The 17,200-nt window shown below is 43.0% G+C and overlaps 1 protein-coding gene across 9 annotated transcripts in view; it reads left to right on the top strand.

Annotated features, from left to right (window-relative positions):
- Positions 1–17,200, top strand: part of MTNR1A (melatonin receptor 1A) — a 118,875-nt gene that overhangs the window by 68,488 nt on the left and 33,187 nt on the right. For 6 of the 9 annotated variants that reach the window (XM_053257781.1, XM_053257789.1, XM_053257784.1 and 3 more), the window contains one exon: positions 15,269–15,337. The exons of the other annotated variants lie outside the window; for them this stretch is intronic. In XM_053257781.1, the coding sequence (XP_053113756.1) occupies positions 15,269–15,337 (69 nt within the window). The remainder of the gene's footprint in view (positions 1–15,268; positions 15,338–17,200) is intronic. 9 annotated transcript variants of the gene reach the window in all.

The following is a 17,200-nucleotide window of genomic DNA, read 5'->3' as shown; positions in this document are numbered from 1 at the left end:
GGAATTCCAGATTGTAAACTCAGTGATTCCCTTCCCTTATCAACATCCGTTAAAAATGTTTATTTGCCTGCTCTGAGAGAGTTGTCTTCTCCTGGGAACAAAAATCTTTCCAGATGTGACTAGATTAAAATAAGATGTATTTGGAATTACCTCTTGGAAGGAGCTCTGTTGAACCTCAAGTACATCTCATACCCAGACAGCCCTCTTTCAGCTAGGGATGTGCGAGCTGGCTCGAGGTCAAGCCGGCTTACATTTGAACTGGTCCAGCTTGAGGGCTCTCCCAGCTTGAGAATGAGCCAACCCTCCCAGGCCAGTCTGAGGCCAGTTTGGGTTTTCGTTCTCTCTTTTTTAAAAAGAAAAAAATAGTGGACTTACCACCATTGTGGGGCTTAGGGTAATGCTGCCATGGCCGTGGGGAGGGTATCTCCTGCAGTTCCACCTCCTGCCACCAGCCTCACCCCGGATGGATCCAAATGGACCATTTGGGGCCATTTTTGGCTTGTTTCAGACCTCTCTGCACTGCTTGTGGACATTTTGGAGGCCGCTGTGCATGTGCACTTCCATCTGCATGGCCGGGTCACATCCCAGCCACACAGATGGCCAGTGTGCATGAGTGGCGGCCTCTAAAATGGCCACTGCCGCCTCAGAGAGGCATGAAATGGGCTGAAAATAGCCCCTAATGGGCCATTTGAGACCAGGGGGAGGCCAGTGGGAGAGGGGGAACCACAGGAGACCCTCCCATGGCCGCGGCAGCACTCTGAGGCCCTGCAGTGGCAGTAAGTCACCATTTAAATTTTTTCCAGCCCCTGCTCTGAGCCAGGCCCAAACTGGTTCAGTCTAGACCCTGACCAGGCCCAGCTCTAGTGTGTGCAAAACCGGACTGGACCTGGTTTGGTTCGTGTCCGGTTCAACTAGAATTGAATTGGGTTTCCAAGTTTTTTTCACACACCCTACTTTTAGCCCCCAAAGCAGCAGAGCCCCAACTTGAGAAAAGCTACTTGCCTACCAGCTTTCTCTTTCCCATGCTGGTTATCCTTTCCACAGGAAATGGACCCATGGAACTACTCTTTTAAACTGTTTGGGGCTGATCAGCATAGGTAATTCTTGGACAAAAGCATGGATATTCTTTCTTTGGACATCCACTCTAACATGCTGAAGTGATTTCTTGAGGCTTGCCGTTATTTTGCCTATATCACCTACATATCTTCCATATTTATCTTGCCTATATTGTGAGGCTAGCCTTTTTCAGTGCTTTTGTTCTGATCTAGGGGCTGGTAAAATTGCATTACATGAATAACATCTAAAATGTTGTCTTCCATGGTTCCAGACAAGAGGCACAAAGGCTGTATCTCAGTAAACAGTGAGCCTGGCCCCAAGCAGTGCAGCTCCAGCATGGAATTAAAATACACTCAGACTAAATTCATATTTTAGTTACAAGAAGAATTTGAGGTCACGGGGAATGGATTAAGAATCAATAGCAAAGCAATCTGGGAAATCTGCATATGAGACTTAATCAGCATCACAGTAATTAATCAGATATACTGTGCTTCTGCAATTGCTACCATTTGAGCTGGAATGTTACCTCCAAAATAATCAAATGGAGATGATTTCATTGTATCAGAATTCTTTTATTAAGGCAGGAGATGTGGTTTACCCTCTCCATGAGACTGCTGCATGTATGGGAGGGCCCCCATATCCAGGTTCCTGCCTGGTCCTCTGTCCTTTAAGAATCTATGTGTGCAGAACAAGTGGTTGTGCTTATGCAGTTTCAGTTGTGGAGGGGAAATGAAATTCAAGTGACTCCTTCTAGCCTCCTGCCAATCATTTGCTTAGCAGGGAAAGGGAGAAGGCAATGTGTGGGGATTTCTGGCTTGGGCTGAATGCTGTTTCCTTCCTGTAACCATATATAGGATCACAACCTGCTCAGATTCAATCACATCTCCCTCACTGATTAGTATTCTTAGTATTAGTATTCTTTTATTATTATTTTTTTAAAAAAACTTTGATCCAGCCCTTCTTGGTGGTAAACAAACTCACAGCAGGCAAACAATAAACTAGCATCCATCCCCAGGTTTCTTAGGGCTGGTTCAAACAATGCTTTCTCTAGCTATGTGAGCAGTACCAAGCTGTTCCCCAGGACACATTTGTAAGGCAGACAGAACATTGATGTGGCCAGTAGCAATCCTGGTGATTGCAGCAGCAACTGCAGTGTGATGATGGAAACTGCTGGTGGCCATTATCTGTTATCTCCAGGTTTACATGTTACATCTGTTCATCTGCATATGTGCCCAGCAAAGGTCAGGACCGCTTATGTGACTAGCTGGTAAATGGGCACTTAGGATAGAAATTAGTCGTTCCGTTCAGAGGCATTACTATGACCAGTCCAGCATTTGTTATGTTTCTGATACATCCTTTTGTTTTGTTTTGTTTTTTACACTTCTTGCTCTCTTCTTGGAATTCTTTTCCTCTTTGAGGAAAAAATATAACACTGTGAATGTTTGCATATTCAACCCATCCACACATACTTGATTTTTCCTTCTTTTAAGGTTTGTTTTGGGTTTTTTGTGTACTTATGACCCTGAAGACAGTCCCTGTTTATTTGGCAGTCTTGCAAAGATGTCTTTCATTATTTTTGCGCATCCTAGTAACATTTATTAGAATTATGTATATTTTGATTCTTATTACAAAAGAACATTGCCGACTCCAGTTATTATTACTAGCTAGCTCATTGTTTGCAAACAAAAAAGAGAATATATGTGAAACATTACAAATGCTGGACTGGAAGACAAGAAGGAGGAAACAATTCTGAATAGAACACAATAATCAGAAGTGCAACCAGGGCTGACTTTACGAGTGCTAGGCACCCCTGCAGAGACAGTATTATTTGGAGAGCAGCTGGGGGGAAATTGATGGTGGAAGCATCTCCGATTCAGGAGTGGCTCCCCCCCTTTAGGTGGGTGTGGCCCTCCCCCTTGAGCAGAAGGAAGCTCCCTCCTCCTCCTCCTGCATGGGTAGGTGACTCCCTCTCCTGCTCCACATTTGAGTGGACTTGCTGCCTCCTATCCTGGATCAGAGGAGAAGCTACTGCTACCACATTCACTCGTGGGATGTGGTAGCCGCAGTTCCTTTTTCTCCCCTGCCTCCTCATTGCTCCGCCATTGCTCAGTGGGTCATGACAAGAATCTGTGGGAGGAAGCCCATTGGCTGATGGGAAGAAAACAGCAGCAGCATGGGTCCTTCTCCTGATATCCTCCCAGTAAGTAAATGGGAACATGGGGGATGGTTCCATTCACAGGGATGGGGATGATGGGAGAAGACACTGGTGATGTGAGTCTTTCAGCCAAGAACCCTATATATGAGCTGCCTTCTTCTGGTAACCCCTATCCACTAATGTGAATGTCCCCCAAATTTGCATGTGTCAATGGGGACAGTACCAGGAGAATGCAGAGGAAGAGTAACTTGTACCAGCACGGCTGCCTTTTCCCAGCACTCACCATATGTTGTCCTCTTAGTTGGCCACAACCCCATCCATCATGAGATCTTCATAGTTGGCCATGAACAGTTTGATAGCCCTGGGCCCCTGACCAACTTGACCAGTTCTTGGAGCGAGCCCTGAATGTAACATAAATCCACTAGTGAAGAAATCTTTTCTGAGAGAGAGTCAGAGGGAACATATCATTTTTTCTAAATATGAGAGTCTCATAAAATTAAGCTTTGATGGATATGCTTTACATCTTGGTTTGTTTGAGGTCAGCGGCCGCACGTTTACTGACTGCAGTAAGAGGATGATTGGGGCTTAGCTTTTAGTTAAATCTGCCTTCTGACCTGTAGCAAAATTTCAGTCTTTAGAAATCATTAAAATAGTTGCTTAGAAATGCATCCAAGCAGCTGTAATTTACAATATCAGACACTAGAGGGTAAAATGGTCCACATTTTTGGAGTTCTGTAGAACAATGCAAATACAATAGTTTTGCAGCTCTCCCACTACTTATTTGAAAGTAGTCAGATAGTTTAAATTAAACTTGTTAATGTTTTTTAAACAAGGATATAAAATGATTATTCATATGTTGGTAACATTCTAATCATTGTCATTTTGAATCCACTCTCTCCAAGCTTTTAGCCACTGAAAACAGCCATGTTGGACCAGTGCAGAAACTGTGCTGCAGATCTCTTGGCCAGGTTAGGAGAGTCGAAGTGGAGGATGGGATCACATAGCTTTCCCTCCCTGTCCAGTGCACATTTCCCCCACCCCATCTTGTTGTTAGCCTTTACTACAGACTTAGCATTATGTTGCATGTGTGTTAACCATGGTTAGCACTCATCAATTTTCCTCTTGATAAGGATTTGCTATCTGCTTCAAACTTTGGCTTCAAACTCTGAAGCTATCCCCACGATCAGTAGAAAGTGGGTTAAGGGAGCCTAGCCTCGCAGGCGAGCCCGGTGGTTCCAAGGTGACTAGCCCGCCTAATTCCCCCTCCCCTTAAATGTTAACGGAGTGAGCACTCTGTTAACCTCATTTTTTTTTTTTTGCTTGTGTGCCACTGCGGTGCATGGCAACACACAAGTAGAGCCCCGACTGGGAGGCTGCAGCCAGCCTCCTGGCCTTGGGAGTCTCTCCAGAATGTCCCACGCATTTGTGCAGGGCATCCTGGAACTTCTGGGGGCTACGTGGCCCCCGATCCCCGCAGCCCTGGCGATCTCCGTGACGGAGCCGGTAGTCATGTGGGCAGCCAATCTAGAGGTGAGATTGTCTGTGGGGAGAGCAGGCTAAGCCCGCCTAAGTCTGCTCTCCCCACAGACCCACCACAAGCTATTCTCACTGATCATGAGAAGAGCTTCTCTGTTTCACATGACAACTCTGGTTAGGATTTAGCTTGGTTAGTGCAAGTGGAAACATAACATGAAACCATGGTTAATGCCAGCAAGGAACAGGAAATGGAGATTCATTAAAAAAAATGGGGAGAGAGTGGGGCGGAAGCACAGCAGCAAATCCCACTCTTCTAACTATGTTTGAGAGATGTGCACATGTAATGCTGCCATGGCCTATTTTTGTACTCAAGGAATCACATACAATACGCAGCAAGTGTTGTTTATTTGTCTGTTTCCCTTGAAATGCTCCACAAATGGCTCAAACAGTTTTCACCCATGAAGTGCCATTCAAAAGTCCTTGGCTGTAAACAATTGAATTCACATAAGGTATTCAATGATTCTGGAACTAAAATGTGAAGTTCTCCCAAATCCTCTTTAGTAGCTTGCTGCTCTGCCCAAAGCTGCTAAAGTCCTCTGTGACATCAGAGAAGCTAAGCCCATGACAAGCAGAAGAAACATGCCCTCTGCCAGCAGCAGAGACCCACTGTCACATCAGAGGAAGCCACTCACATAGCCAGTGGCTGTGAACTTTATTTATTTATTTATACATACTGTGTACCATTCCAAACTCACATCTCTGGGCAGTTTACAATTAAAAAAAAATTACAATAATATAAATATAATAAAAAATATTAGTAGTGCTAACTGACCCCTGGTAACTGAGCAAAGAGGCACCTTTTAAAGTGGCGATTCTTTTAACCTTAGCAGGGAGAGAGCAACTTGCTCTATCCAAATCAGCACAGCATCCCTCCAGTGGCTGTTGCTGGTGTCTGCCTTTTGTTTCTTTTCAGATTGTGAGCCCTTTTAGTACAGGGAGCAAACTTTCTTCTTTTGTTTGTTTGTAAACTGCTTTGGAAACGTATATTAGAAAATGGTATATAAAAAGCAGTAGTAGTAGAGGTAGTAAAAAAATGTTCTCAGAGTGGTTTACATGGCAAAAGATATGAGAAATGCCTTACAAGGCTGTTTTCTCATACTTTCTGTAAACCACTCTCTGGGAAAAGGCCTTTCTGTGAAAGGCTCACAGTCTTTAAAAAACAACAACCCGGAGACAGCAGCAATAACCACTGGACAGACACAATGCTCAACAGGGACATTTGCTTTGCCTCTGCTAAGTACAAGAGAATCACCTCTTAGCAGAGGCATTCTTCTCCACTTGTGAGAAGAACCTGAGCTTTTTTTCTTTTATCTTTTTTGCAAAGTGGGGGGTGGTCACCTCTGGCCTATATTAAACTCACTTTGCAACAACTGCTAGATATGACCTATATCCCTCAACAGAGTGCGAATCAGGCAAAAGGTTAATTAATTTTTCCTATAGGCTGCAGTGGAGGCTGGATATGTATTGATTTCTATTGAAGTCAGGCCAAATTTCAGGTCACCAGCTCAAAAAGTCACCTTCTAGTCAAAGCTTTTTCCTGCCAAAATCTAACTCAAAATCTAGCTGAAACTGTGGGCTCATCATATTGCTGAGAGACAAGCTGAGCTCAGGAAAATTGCAGCATCCAGCCAGGACTCAAGATTCAGAGGCTTAGGCTGAATTATACCAAAGAAACAAAGCAACTGTCATCTCATCAAGAAAACAGGTAGAAGAGGCTGAGGCAATAGGCCTGGGCATTCTGCAGGTGATTTGCACAGAAGCAAGATGGAAATGGGTAGAACAACAGAAGCGAGGACGGTCAAGGGTGGTACAACACAACTGGAACATGCTAGACATCAAGTTATTGTATAGAAGTGGACCTCATTGCGTTACTGATGGGCTAGCCATTTTGGACCCTACAAGTCCTTACTTCTCTTTACTTGTGAGTTTGGGTAGCCTTGGACTAAGACTGACATGCACCGATATGTGGCGTCCTGTGAGATGTGCCTCCAAACCAGAGCCCTGCCTCTGGATAGCTATTGCCTCTCCCTACACCTCTGGCTCCTTGGCGTGCTGTGTCCATGGACTTTATTACCAATTAACTGACACCAGACCTCGGTATACATGTTTTAAAAGGGGTTAAAACCACATATCCATGGTTCCTACGTGGCCGGAAATGACCTCTGAGGTTATTTCTGGCGACAATTTTGCAGCACAGAGCCATTTTATGGCTCTTTTGTGTGTGTGTGTGTGTGTGTGTGTGTGTGTGTGTGGCGGGGGGGTTGTCCTGTAATTTTTTGTGGAAAAATAGTGGATTTGCAGCTTTTGAAGGGCATTGCTGGACAGCTGGAGACCCGCAGATCATGGTATGACACTTTCTTATTTCTTCAAGTTTTTGCTGGTTTTAACCCTTTTAAGCCTCCAGGAACCTAAATTCCTGATTCACATTGCCTGAATACCTCGTTATCTGCAGTTTTGCTTTCCATGGATTCATCTAAGAATGGAACCACTGTGGATAATGGGGTCCACATGTAATCATTTTAAAGACTCTCACTGTAGTTCCTTTCCACATGTATATAGGAGCACAACAATGGTTTATGGCAGGTGTTCCCAACCTAATATTCAGATGGAGAAAATATTTTGTGAGAAGTAGTATTTAGGTTCCACTATCCTCTAGCAGAAGTTCACTTGGGGCACGTTATTTCAAAATAAATTTTTGATAAAATTTAAAGGAGTGTTTGATCACAAGATGCAGTATGGTACCTGTCAGTTCTTTCATGCCAGGACCACTTTTACCACTTTTGAAACTTGATGGTGCTTTAATAGCTCATGAGGTTCATTCGGCCTCATGTACTAAAGTTTAAAGACAGTAGCATAGGAACCAGTGGTTTAAAATGAAGGCAAATCAAGTGATGGCTAGAGCAGCTATTTTTTCTACAGTTTGGGCTTAAAATGTTGTGCAGGGGCCTGGGGGTTGGTGCGTATGCACGTGTGCACCTTAGAGGGAACATAGGTCCTGACTTCTACCTCTCAGTTTCTCGCCTTTATTGGCTCTCTGAGGCCATAATAAGAATGAATGCTATTATTCTCATCCTATATCATTGGCTAGAAGTACCAGGTGGGCTGCCTCTTGGTTATGATGTCTATCAAGCCCTTAGCAATGTTCAGCATTACTAATCTTAAAATCAGGGGTGTTACCACCAATGACAGCCAACATGTTAATGGAATGGAAATAATTTGGTATTTGAAATAGTTTGATATGTAGGATTTGATCCTTCCTTTCAGATAAAGCTCCTCAACTCCAGCCGAAATGTCTTGTGTCTTCATTGCTCAGTGCCAGAGCTATGATCATGCTGTGGCCAATATTGACATGCAGCCATTAACAGCCACTGTAGATCACAGTAATTACTAATGTATCCTTTGTTCCTTTTTTAAAAGGCCAATTTATTTTGGCCATTTGTATTAGTTTTTGGAAGAAGTTTAATGAGAAAGGAATTAGTGGCATATTTTCTATCACTGCTAGTGTTATTATTGCCTTGATTTTGTGTTTGTTACTGAACATTCAAAAGGAAAAGAAATAATTGTGTTCAAATAAGGGTTTATGCCTCTTAAAGACTGTCAGTAGCAGTTTATAGTTTTTGTTCAGAGGACATATTATGAGATTTTGATAAGGAGCTCCATTCTATGTGAGTTATTCAATTGAAGCTGGTTATTTCCATGTAATCTGCAAGAAATAGGGTATATACTTTTTGTTAATCTAGTAATAAAGATTAAAGGCACTTTAAGATGGATTAACTCGCATCCCACAGAATTGAACTTTTCAGTATATGGTGTCAAGATAGCAGTTTTATGGTATTGAAAGTAATCCTCAATCAGCAAGAATGTCACTAAAAGAACTAGAGAATCTGATATATAAATATATTCTAAAAATTTATTTGCAAATCTGCTGTACAGTATTGTAATGATTTGCCTAAATTAATGCAATAATACTCAGCACCATCACCATTTTTCCTTTGGCAGTATGATCTGCTTTTCCACAAACGTTGAAAAACAGCTTAGACCCTGGGTATTTAAGAGAACGTCTTCTTCGCTATGATTCCCACCGCCCATTAAGATCATCTGGAGAGGTTTGTCTACAGTTGCCAATGGCTCGTCTGGTGGCTACTCAGGGACAGGCCTTCTTTGTTGCTTTGGAACGAAGGCTTTGGAATGTGCTCCCTGTTGAAATAAGAGCTTCCCAATCTCTGACAACTTTTAAAAAGTCAATTAAGACACATTTGTTCACCCAGGCTTTTAATTAGATTTATAGTTTTAATACTTCTAACTTCTAACTTTTTTCAAGTTTTAAATTGTTTTTAATGTTTAAATTTTGTTTTGATCGTGTTTTTATTGTGAACCACCCAGAGATGTAAGTTTTGGGCAGTCTAGAAATTTATTTAATAAATAAAATAAAAATAAAATGTATACACATTCTGTATTCATTTTTGTCATGCCCCAAAGGCTTCATGAATGAATTGTCCAGTCCAAAGCTGGCTATGATGCCAGTGAAAACCTTGGGTTCTTTTCCTGCATGCACAGTAAATCAGTCCAGTTTGGTGATCTGCAAGTATTAGTGGAGATCCCAGAATGGCTTGTCTGGAGCTAGCATTTTTTCCCAAGGAACAGACCATTAGGTGTGACTTGAAATAAATTCAAGAGACCAAAAGCCCTTAAAGCAAGCCTTTACATGTAATTTCCATTCAAAGAGGAGAATACAGTTTGTGATGCCAGATGCTGCCGTTGTAGTAGAGGAAAGAAGGAAGAGATGGAAACAGTTTGGGCTTAGATATATCTCATTATATCCACTCCCCCAAAACCTTTCTCCACCCCACCTTACCCCATTCCACTCCACATTACATGACACTAAAACATTCAGGTTCAGGGGGCCTGGCAACCATTTCCCCTAACCCATGGCTACGCAACTCAAATGCCCTGGTGGGCCGGAACCATCTACAACTTGGTGTGCAGGGGCCAAGTCAATTTTTAGCACCTTATTACATTAAAATTAAAAATATTATTAGTTATGTGTAGATCTGTTCCCCCTGTCAATGGACCCATGGTTTCAACCAAGGATAGTGGCCAGAGAATAGGTCCTGCCCCTTCTCAATCAGTGGGGCCCCTAGAGTGCATGCCAGCCCCAAACAAATGCCAAGTCCTCTCGTCTCCCTAAATTGTTGTTGCTTTCAGGCTGCAATGCCAGGCATGCTTACATGGGAGTAAGCCTCACTGGGCACACCATGGAGCATATTTCTGAGCATGTACAGGATGGTACTATAAGGCAGTTTCCAGCTCCTGCTGCAAGATACCTGGAGGCCAATAAAATACTCACTGTGGGCCGAATCATGCCTGCTCTAACCAAAGCACGTCAATTCTATATAGCACAGGAGAGCAAGTTTCAGTGGGGAGGTGGGAAAGAATAAAGGTGTCCATTTTCCTTTTCTCCTTCCCTCTCCCCACAGTGTGATCCCTGAACTACTTGGGAGTAAGCCCCCCTGAACTAAGTGGGACTTTCTTCCAAATAAAAATGCATATGGGATGGGATTGTTGAGGCTTAAATGTCTGTTCCAGATCACAAGCTAACTGTTGACTTAGCTGTCTCCAATTTTGGCAGAGCCCTGTTACCTGAATGTTAATTATCCAACGTGCTATTTGTCTGAACAAATTATATGTTCCCCACATAGCCCTTATCAGTATGTCATACAGGTAGCAGCATTGCCTATCTTAAGACTTCACTATCTTAATGTTTTTGATATCCTTTTTGGATCAAGATACGTGTTAATTAAAATCACAAATTATACGAGTACATAATAAAAAGGAAATGAAAATAGTATATGGTTTCATCCAAATGTAAATTAGTCATAGCATAGATGGAAATAGCTTTTGTACAAATTAGCTATGGCCAAATCATAGTTTCAAAATCCATTTTAAAAGCAAGTAAGACTAGTTTCTAAATCCAATTAGCCCAGTATGACCTAGCTAATCCAACAAGTTTTTCAGAGCTGGAACTGTTTACTTTCCGCTATAATTTCTCATCACTGCAGTAATGATATATCTCAGTTCTGCAAGCTAGTCTTTCTGCTTTCTACCCTGGAGCTGCTTTGCTGGTGTGAGTGGAAGAGGTACCATCAGATTGCACACAGAGAGACAAAGTTAAAAGACGCTTTTGGGGCAGTCAGTAATCCTTTGCTTGGTAGAGGGACTCCCAAATGTCCCCTCATCCTAAACACTGCACAGAGGATTATCACTGCTTTCCTTGCTATTAAAAAAGCAATCATTACCTTTGTGACACCAGAAGCATTGCACTACTTGCCAGAGTCCCCAACCTGATCTCAGATCTGTTTGCATGCCTAGAAATCAACACACCTCACTCTGAGGAAAGAGTCCAGGCCACTTGTGTTTAACAGGCCTGGAAATGAAAGGTCAAGAATGAATGTGGGCATACTGAGGTGAAAAACAGTCTATGCTAATGCTGATGGGAGTGTTCCTTGTCTTTGCTGCCCCATTCATAGACAGCAACAACCAACAGTTTAGCATGGTGTGTGGGGGGGAGCAGATTGTTTTGGGGGGCAGTTTTCCAGTGGTGAGTAAGGTCAGCAGGTGTCCTTTTTCTTTTCTTTAAAAAGGTAATATTTTATGCTGTGTCTCTGGGTACAACAGTACTGGCAATAGTAGCTCTGAAGCAAAATCTATGCAAAATAACTAAATTATATTATTATTTCTTGTTTACACAGTCAGACAGGTGTTATTGACTGGTTTGTTTTATCCAGACATTGAGTCCTTCCCAAGGACCTGGGATGGCTGAATTTTATTGTCAATTGTTATAGATATCGTCGCAGAATATAGGCTGTTCCCAGTAAAGCTGCTTTTTGTAATTGGCTGATGGTGATTTCTGTGGCCCCTATGGTATTGAGGTGCTCTTCAAGGTCTTTTGGAACTGCACCCAGGGCGCCAATTACCACAGGGATTATTTTGGTCTTTTTCTGCCACAGCCTTTCAATTTCAATTTGTAGATCTTTGTATTTGGTGATTTTTTCTATTTCTTTTTCTTCTATTCTGCTATCCCCTGGTATTGCTATGTTGATTATTTTAACTTGTTTTTCTTTCTTCTCGACTACAGTTATATCTGGTGTATTGTGTGGCAGATGTTTGTCTGTTTGTAGTTGGAAGTCCCATAATATTTTTGCATCTTCATTTTCGACCACTTTTTCAATTTTATGGTCCCACCAGTTTTTGGCTACAGGTAGCTTGTATTTTTTGCAGATGTTCCAGTGTATCATTGCTGCTACCTTGTCATGCCTTTGTTTGTAGTCAGTCTGTGCGATCTTTTTACAACAGCTGATTAGGTTGTCCACTGTTTCATCTGCTTCTTTACAAAGGCGGCACTTGCTGTTTGTGGTGGATTTTTCGACTTTTGCTCTTATTGCATTTGTTCTTAGTGCCTGTTCTTGCGCAGCCAGTATTAAACCCTCTGTTTCTTTCTTCAAGTTGCCATTTTATTATTATTATTTCTTGTTTACACAGTCAAACAGGTGTTATTGACTGGTTTGTTTTATCCAGACATTGAATCCTTCCCAAGGGCCTGGGATGGCTGAATTTTATTGTCAATTGTTATAGATATCATCGCAGAATTTAGGCTGTTCCCAGTAAAGCTGCTTTTTGTAATTGGCTGATGGTGATTTCTGTGGCCCCTATGGTGTTGAGGTGCTTTTCAAGGTCTTTTGGAACTGCACCCAGGGTTCCAATTACCACTGGGATTATTATTATTATTATTATTTTACATTTATATCCTGCTCTTCCTCCAAGGAGCCCAGAGCGGTGTACTAAATACTTGGGTTTCTCTTTCACAACAACCCTGTGAAGTAGGTTAGGCTGAGAGAGAAGTGACTGGCCCAGAGTCACCCAGCTAGTCTCATGGCTGAATGGGGATTTGAACTCAGGTCTCCCCGGTCCTAGTCCAGCACTCTAACCACTAAATAGTCCCATTTGAAAATAATTAGTGTATCAGGACAGATTAATTTATCTTTTTAAAAGTTTAATTTTCAGTTCAATCCAAATAACACAAATTTAAATTGTGTCAACAGCCTGGTTGAGATCATGAGGTGGTTCTCACATGCACCTTAACCCAGGCTAGGAAGGCCAGACTGGGTTAGACTGCACCAGGATCAGGCCTCATCCCGGCAGGGCAGTGCTGCATAGCCCAACATTGAAACCTGGCTCTTAGCCAGGGTTAAAGGCTCAAGCAAGCCCTTAACCCAGGCTCCGGGATCGTATTGCCTAGAATGCCCATCTCCTGGGGGAATCTCCCAATGCACCGTGCATGTCGCGTGGTGCATTGTTGGATATCCAGAGGCTGAGATGTGTCGTCCCAGCCTCTGGTGCTTCATGCTGCACTCCCAGGAACATTCAAGCAATCACCTGGGGGGAAGGTGAGTGGACCAGCCTTCCCCCTGCCTGCCTGCCTGGTCATGTGATTGGTCCCCATGTGTCTCAGCTTGTAAAGTCAGTGGAGGTTGACATGATGGATTGATTAAAATTCTATATTTGTTTCTTGCCTTATCCCATCCATTGTTTGCTTCTGACCTGTTTGCCACTTTCAGATAGGGCAACCTCCCAAGTTGGCTTGTTTTTCTTGAATAGCAGGTCCCCATGCCTCATGACAAATGACTTTTGGAATGCATAGAAATCTCAAAAATATTTTGTGATATGGCATGACAGAATGTGATGGAAGGCATAAAAGAGGAAAAGCCTCTTTTATGAGCCCAAGTAGTCCTTGGACTTTGGTCCATTGGGTTACTATTTCCTACTTATTTCCTCCAACTCCTTGGTATGTTTCTAGAGCTTGACTTCCTTCACCCCAGTGGTCCCAGACAGGGAAAGGGGAAGGAAAAAGGCTTTCAGTTACATCGTAGTTCTCTTCCCTGCTTCTGTTGGCTTCAGTGGATCCTTCTTCTCAGGAGAAATGCATCCATCAGCCCTCTTCAGGGGTCTCCTCCTCAGCCTTTCCTTAGCCTGCTTAAATTGGCAGCACTGACACAGACATGGCATTCCTGCTGCCAGGTAGAGGTCTTACAAGAGCTCTTCAACTGGGCCCCTCAGAGTTGCCCTAGTGATGCTGTGCACCTGACTGACTCCACAAACAATGGCAATTGTCCCTGAGCCTGCCTTGCTTCTTGAACCTGAGCTCTGCAAGCCCTCCCTTTATTTCCCCTCTTCCTGTCATTCTCAGGAGCCACCCACACAACCCATTGTCTAATCCAGCCTTCTGCCCTACTCATTTTCAGCCCTACCATAGGTTGGTCTATCCCAAAATTATCTCTGACAATGCCTAGCCATATTCTTGAAAATCTTCTTCCATATTCTTTCCATAGCATCAATAACCCATTCTGTTGTGTTGGTGTCATAGGATGCCAACACACATCATGGACAGGACAGTTGTTGTTCTCCAATTGTGAAGAGTGATCTGCTAGTGCAGTGGTCTTGCTGGGCATGGCAAGAAGAGGAATAGGATTCATACATGAATGTTTTTCATTTGATGAACATAACACATGAAATTTTCCACATCAAATCTCATCAGTTATCATGATAACCTAGCTGTTTGAAACTTCAGCTTAATGGTAAGGGGCACAGCTCAATGGTGCAGAATATGTTTACCTGATCAGTGTTTTGTGGGCAAAAGAAAGTTAAGCCTGGTAAAGAGGCTTGTCTGGAGCTATGGAGACCTCTGCTACCAGTTCCTGCCTTAGTGGATAGCCTAGCTTTTGGACCCATGCTTTAACCAAGGTAAGACAGAAACCTCTGCTTTCCTACCTCAGCTTAAGATAACATGTGTGCTCATGTTTACGAGAGAGTCCAGGAGAAAGTGGGGCCAGGGAGAGGCATGCTGCTGCATTGCAGAGAGCTGCCTCCCCACTGCCTGCACAGTGCATTGTGGGATGCGGGAGGACTTTCTCCTCCCAATCCCACTTCAGGAATTTGTTGCCACACCAATCATGTGGGCACATGAGTGGTGGAGCCCAGAAGAGACTTGGATTGTCTGGGAGAAGCCAGGTAGGGTCCTTCCTTCCCCCATGCCATCCCTACTTTGGTTGTGTGAATGACCTTTATGTTTGGCATGCAGAAAGACCCAGGTTCACTAACTCCAGTTAAAGTGTTAATAGCAGATGATGAGAAAAACACATGCCTGAGAGTGAGATCTGGGGAAGTCGCTGCCAGTTAGAGTAGACAGAACTGGGCTAGATAAACCAATGATCTGACTCGGTGCATGCCAACTTCATGTGAACCGGTTCATCCTGCAGTAGCTTTTCAAACACAAAAGAATCTTCCCCTGGAGGAAGGGTTAACCAGGATGAATTGGGTATCAGTTGTCTAGCCAAATATCATCTTCTTCTCCTCCTCCTTCTCCTCCTCCTCCTCCTCCTCCTCCTCCTCCTCCTCCTTCTTCTTCTTCTTCTTCTTCTTTTGGCTCCTCTCACTTCTTTTTCACTGTCATTTTTCCCCATACAGTGCCAGCCTGTGGGAAAGATGGCAGGGATGAACATTCTGTCACGTCTCTCTTTTTACAGCAGAGGAAAGGTAGATTGCTCTGTTGCACTCTGCATGTCGTTGCTTGCTACAGCTGTTAGCCACCGAAGAAATAGCTTATTAATTGACCATTTAAGGTGGTTTCAGATAGACTTGCTTGATGAGATTTGTGCCACATCCATTACATTTACAAATATGATGAACTCAATGACACACTTCTGTTGCTTCAGTGACATTTGACTACTTCAGTGTGCAGTCAGATATACGGCTCAATCTTTTCCCTCAGGGATTGCCATGATTTATCACAGTCCTTTCTGGCCCACTAACACCAGGTGTACATCATGAAAGAGAATGCTTGCTCATCATCCAACTAATAGTTTTTAACCTGTCTTTCATCCTTTGTGGCCAGGGCGGGTGTGTGTGTCATAATGTTGTTGATATTGAATAAGGAGAGTGGGAGTGAACTAGAACAAACTCCTTCAAGTCTGTTTTCACATTAAATGCTTTCATAAGGCAACACTGGGCAGCTTTCAGACTGGCATTCTGTGAGCAAAAGCTCCTGTGTTTGCATGAGGACCTATTCTGCTCATGCAAGGACCCCTGTTTTCTTCTGTTCCTTCTAGGGCAGCATTGCCAACTCATGTCCTGCTGTACACTAGTGCTCCACGGAACACTCACTGGTGTGCCAGGCCGATTTGTTCTGAGTCAGCTGCTAAAGTGGGGAGTTTTGGAATGAGTCAGCTCCAAACACAGGGAGTTTAAACTGGGTTTGGAGCTGACTTGCCCCATGATGCATACTCGCCCCTTCCCAATGCATAAAGGAAAATAATGCACCAGGTGGGCAAATCAACACGTGATGGCTTTGCTGTTCTAGAGCACTAGTCTGTATGCTGCCCAATTTCCTGAATTTCCCCCCAGTTTCTCCCCCACCCCTACATCACATAACTCAGAAATGCACAAAATAGCTCATCATCAGATCATTATTTGAAGGAACATAAGGAGCAATACATGTGAGTTTCAGAAAGAGTGTATAGGGTTTTTTTTATCCCATCTCAGGGGCATACTTGTTTTGAATAGAGCATCCAAGTGGTTGTCACTCTTCAGATCACTACTTATGGGATGTACTGAATGCAGCTGAACCTAAGATCATTGAATTCTGAAGAACACTCTCCGAACAACATCAAAGCCACTTTAGCTGCAAGCTTTAATACACATACTTTGAAGTAAATTCCATTGATAGCAATGGGACTTGTTTCTGTACACATGGTTAGGATGGACTCACAGATACCTTTTGTTGCCTCCAAAGAGCAGTATACAATACAATACAATACAATACAATACAATACAATACAATACAATACAATACAATACAATACAACAAATATTTATATACCACCTTTCAACAAATGTTTCCCAAAGCAGTTTGCATAGAAATAAGGTAAATAAATAAATAAAATGGCTAAAATGGCTCTCTGTCCCCAAAGGGCTCACAATCTAAAAAGGAAACATAAGATAAACACCAGCAACAACCACTGGAGGGATGCTGTGCTGGGGATGGATGGGGCCAGTTGCTATCCCCCTGCAAAATAAAGAGAATCACCACTTTAAAAGGTGCCTCTTTGTTCAGTTAGCAGTATAGAAAACCTTTGACTGACTATAAGCACATGCTTCTCTCACAAGGAACATTTCCCCCCTCTATATATACCTGTGTGAGAGGGGGTGTCTCCAACAACCTAATTTAGCCTATTATTGCTTGAAACAATTAAAGGTGACATGTGCCCAAATTATGATCCACGCCCCCCCGCCCCCCAGCTGGCATGACAGTACTGGCTCCCAAATGATTGTGTTCAAACTCCTTCCCTAGTGTGCAGACTTTAATTTGTTCGTGTGGCTAAGATGATACTGAGACAGTAT

This window comes from Hemicordylus capensis, chromosome 5 (genome assembly GCF_027244095.1).
Source record: "Hemicordylus capensis ecotype Gifberg chromosome 5, rHemCap1.1.pri, whole genome shotgun sequence".
Lineage (NCBI taxonomy): Eukaryota > Metazoa > Chordata > Lepidosauria > Squamata > Cordylidae > Hemicordylus > Hemicordylus capensis.
Note: the sequence above shows the minus strand (reverse complement) of the source record. Positions and strands in the feature narration are given on the sequence as shown.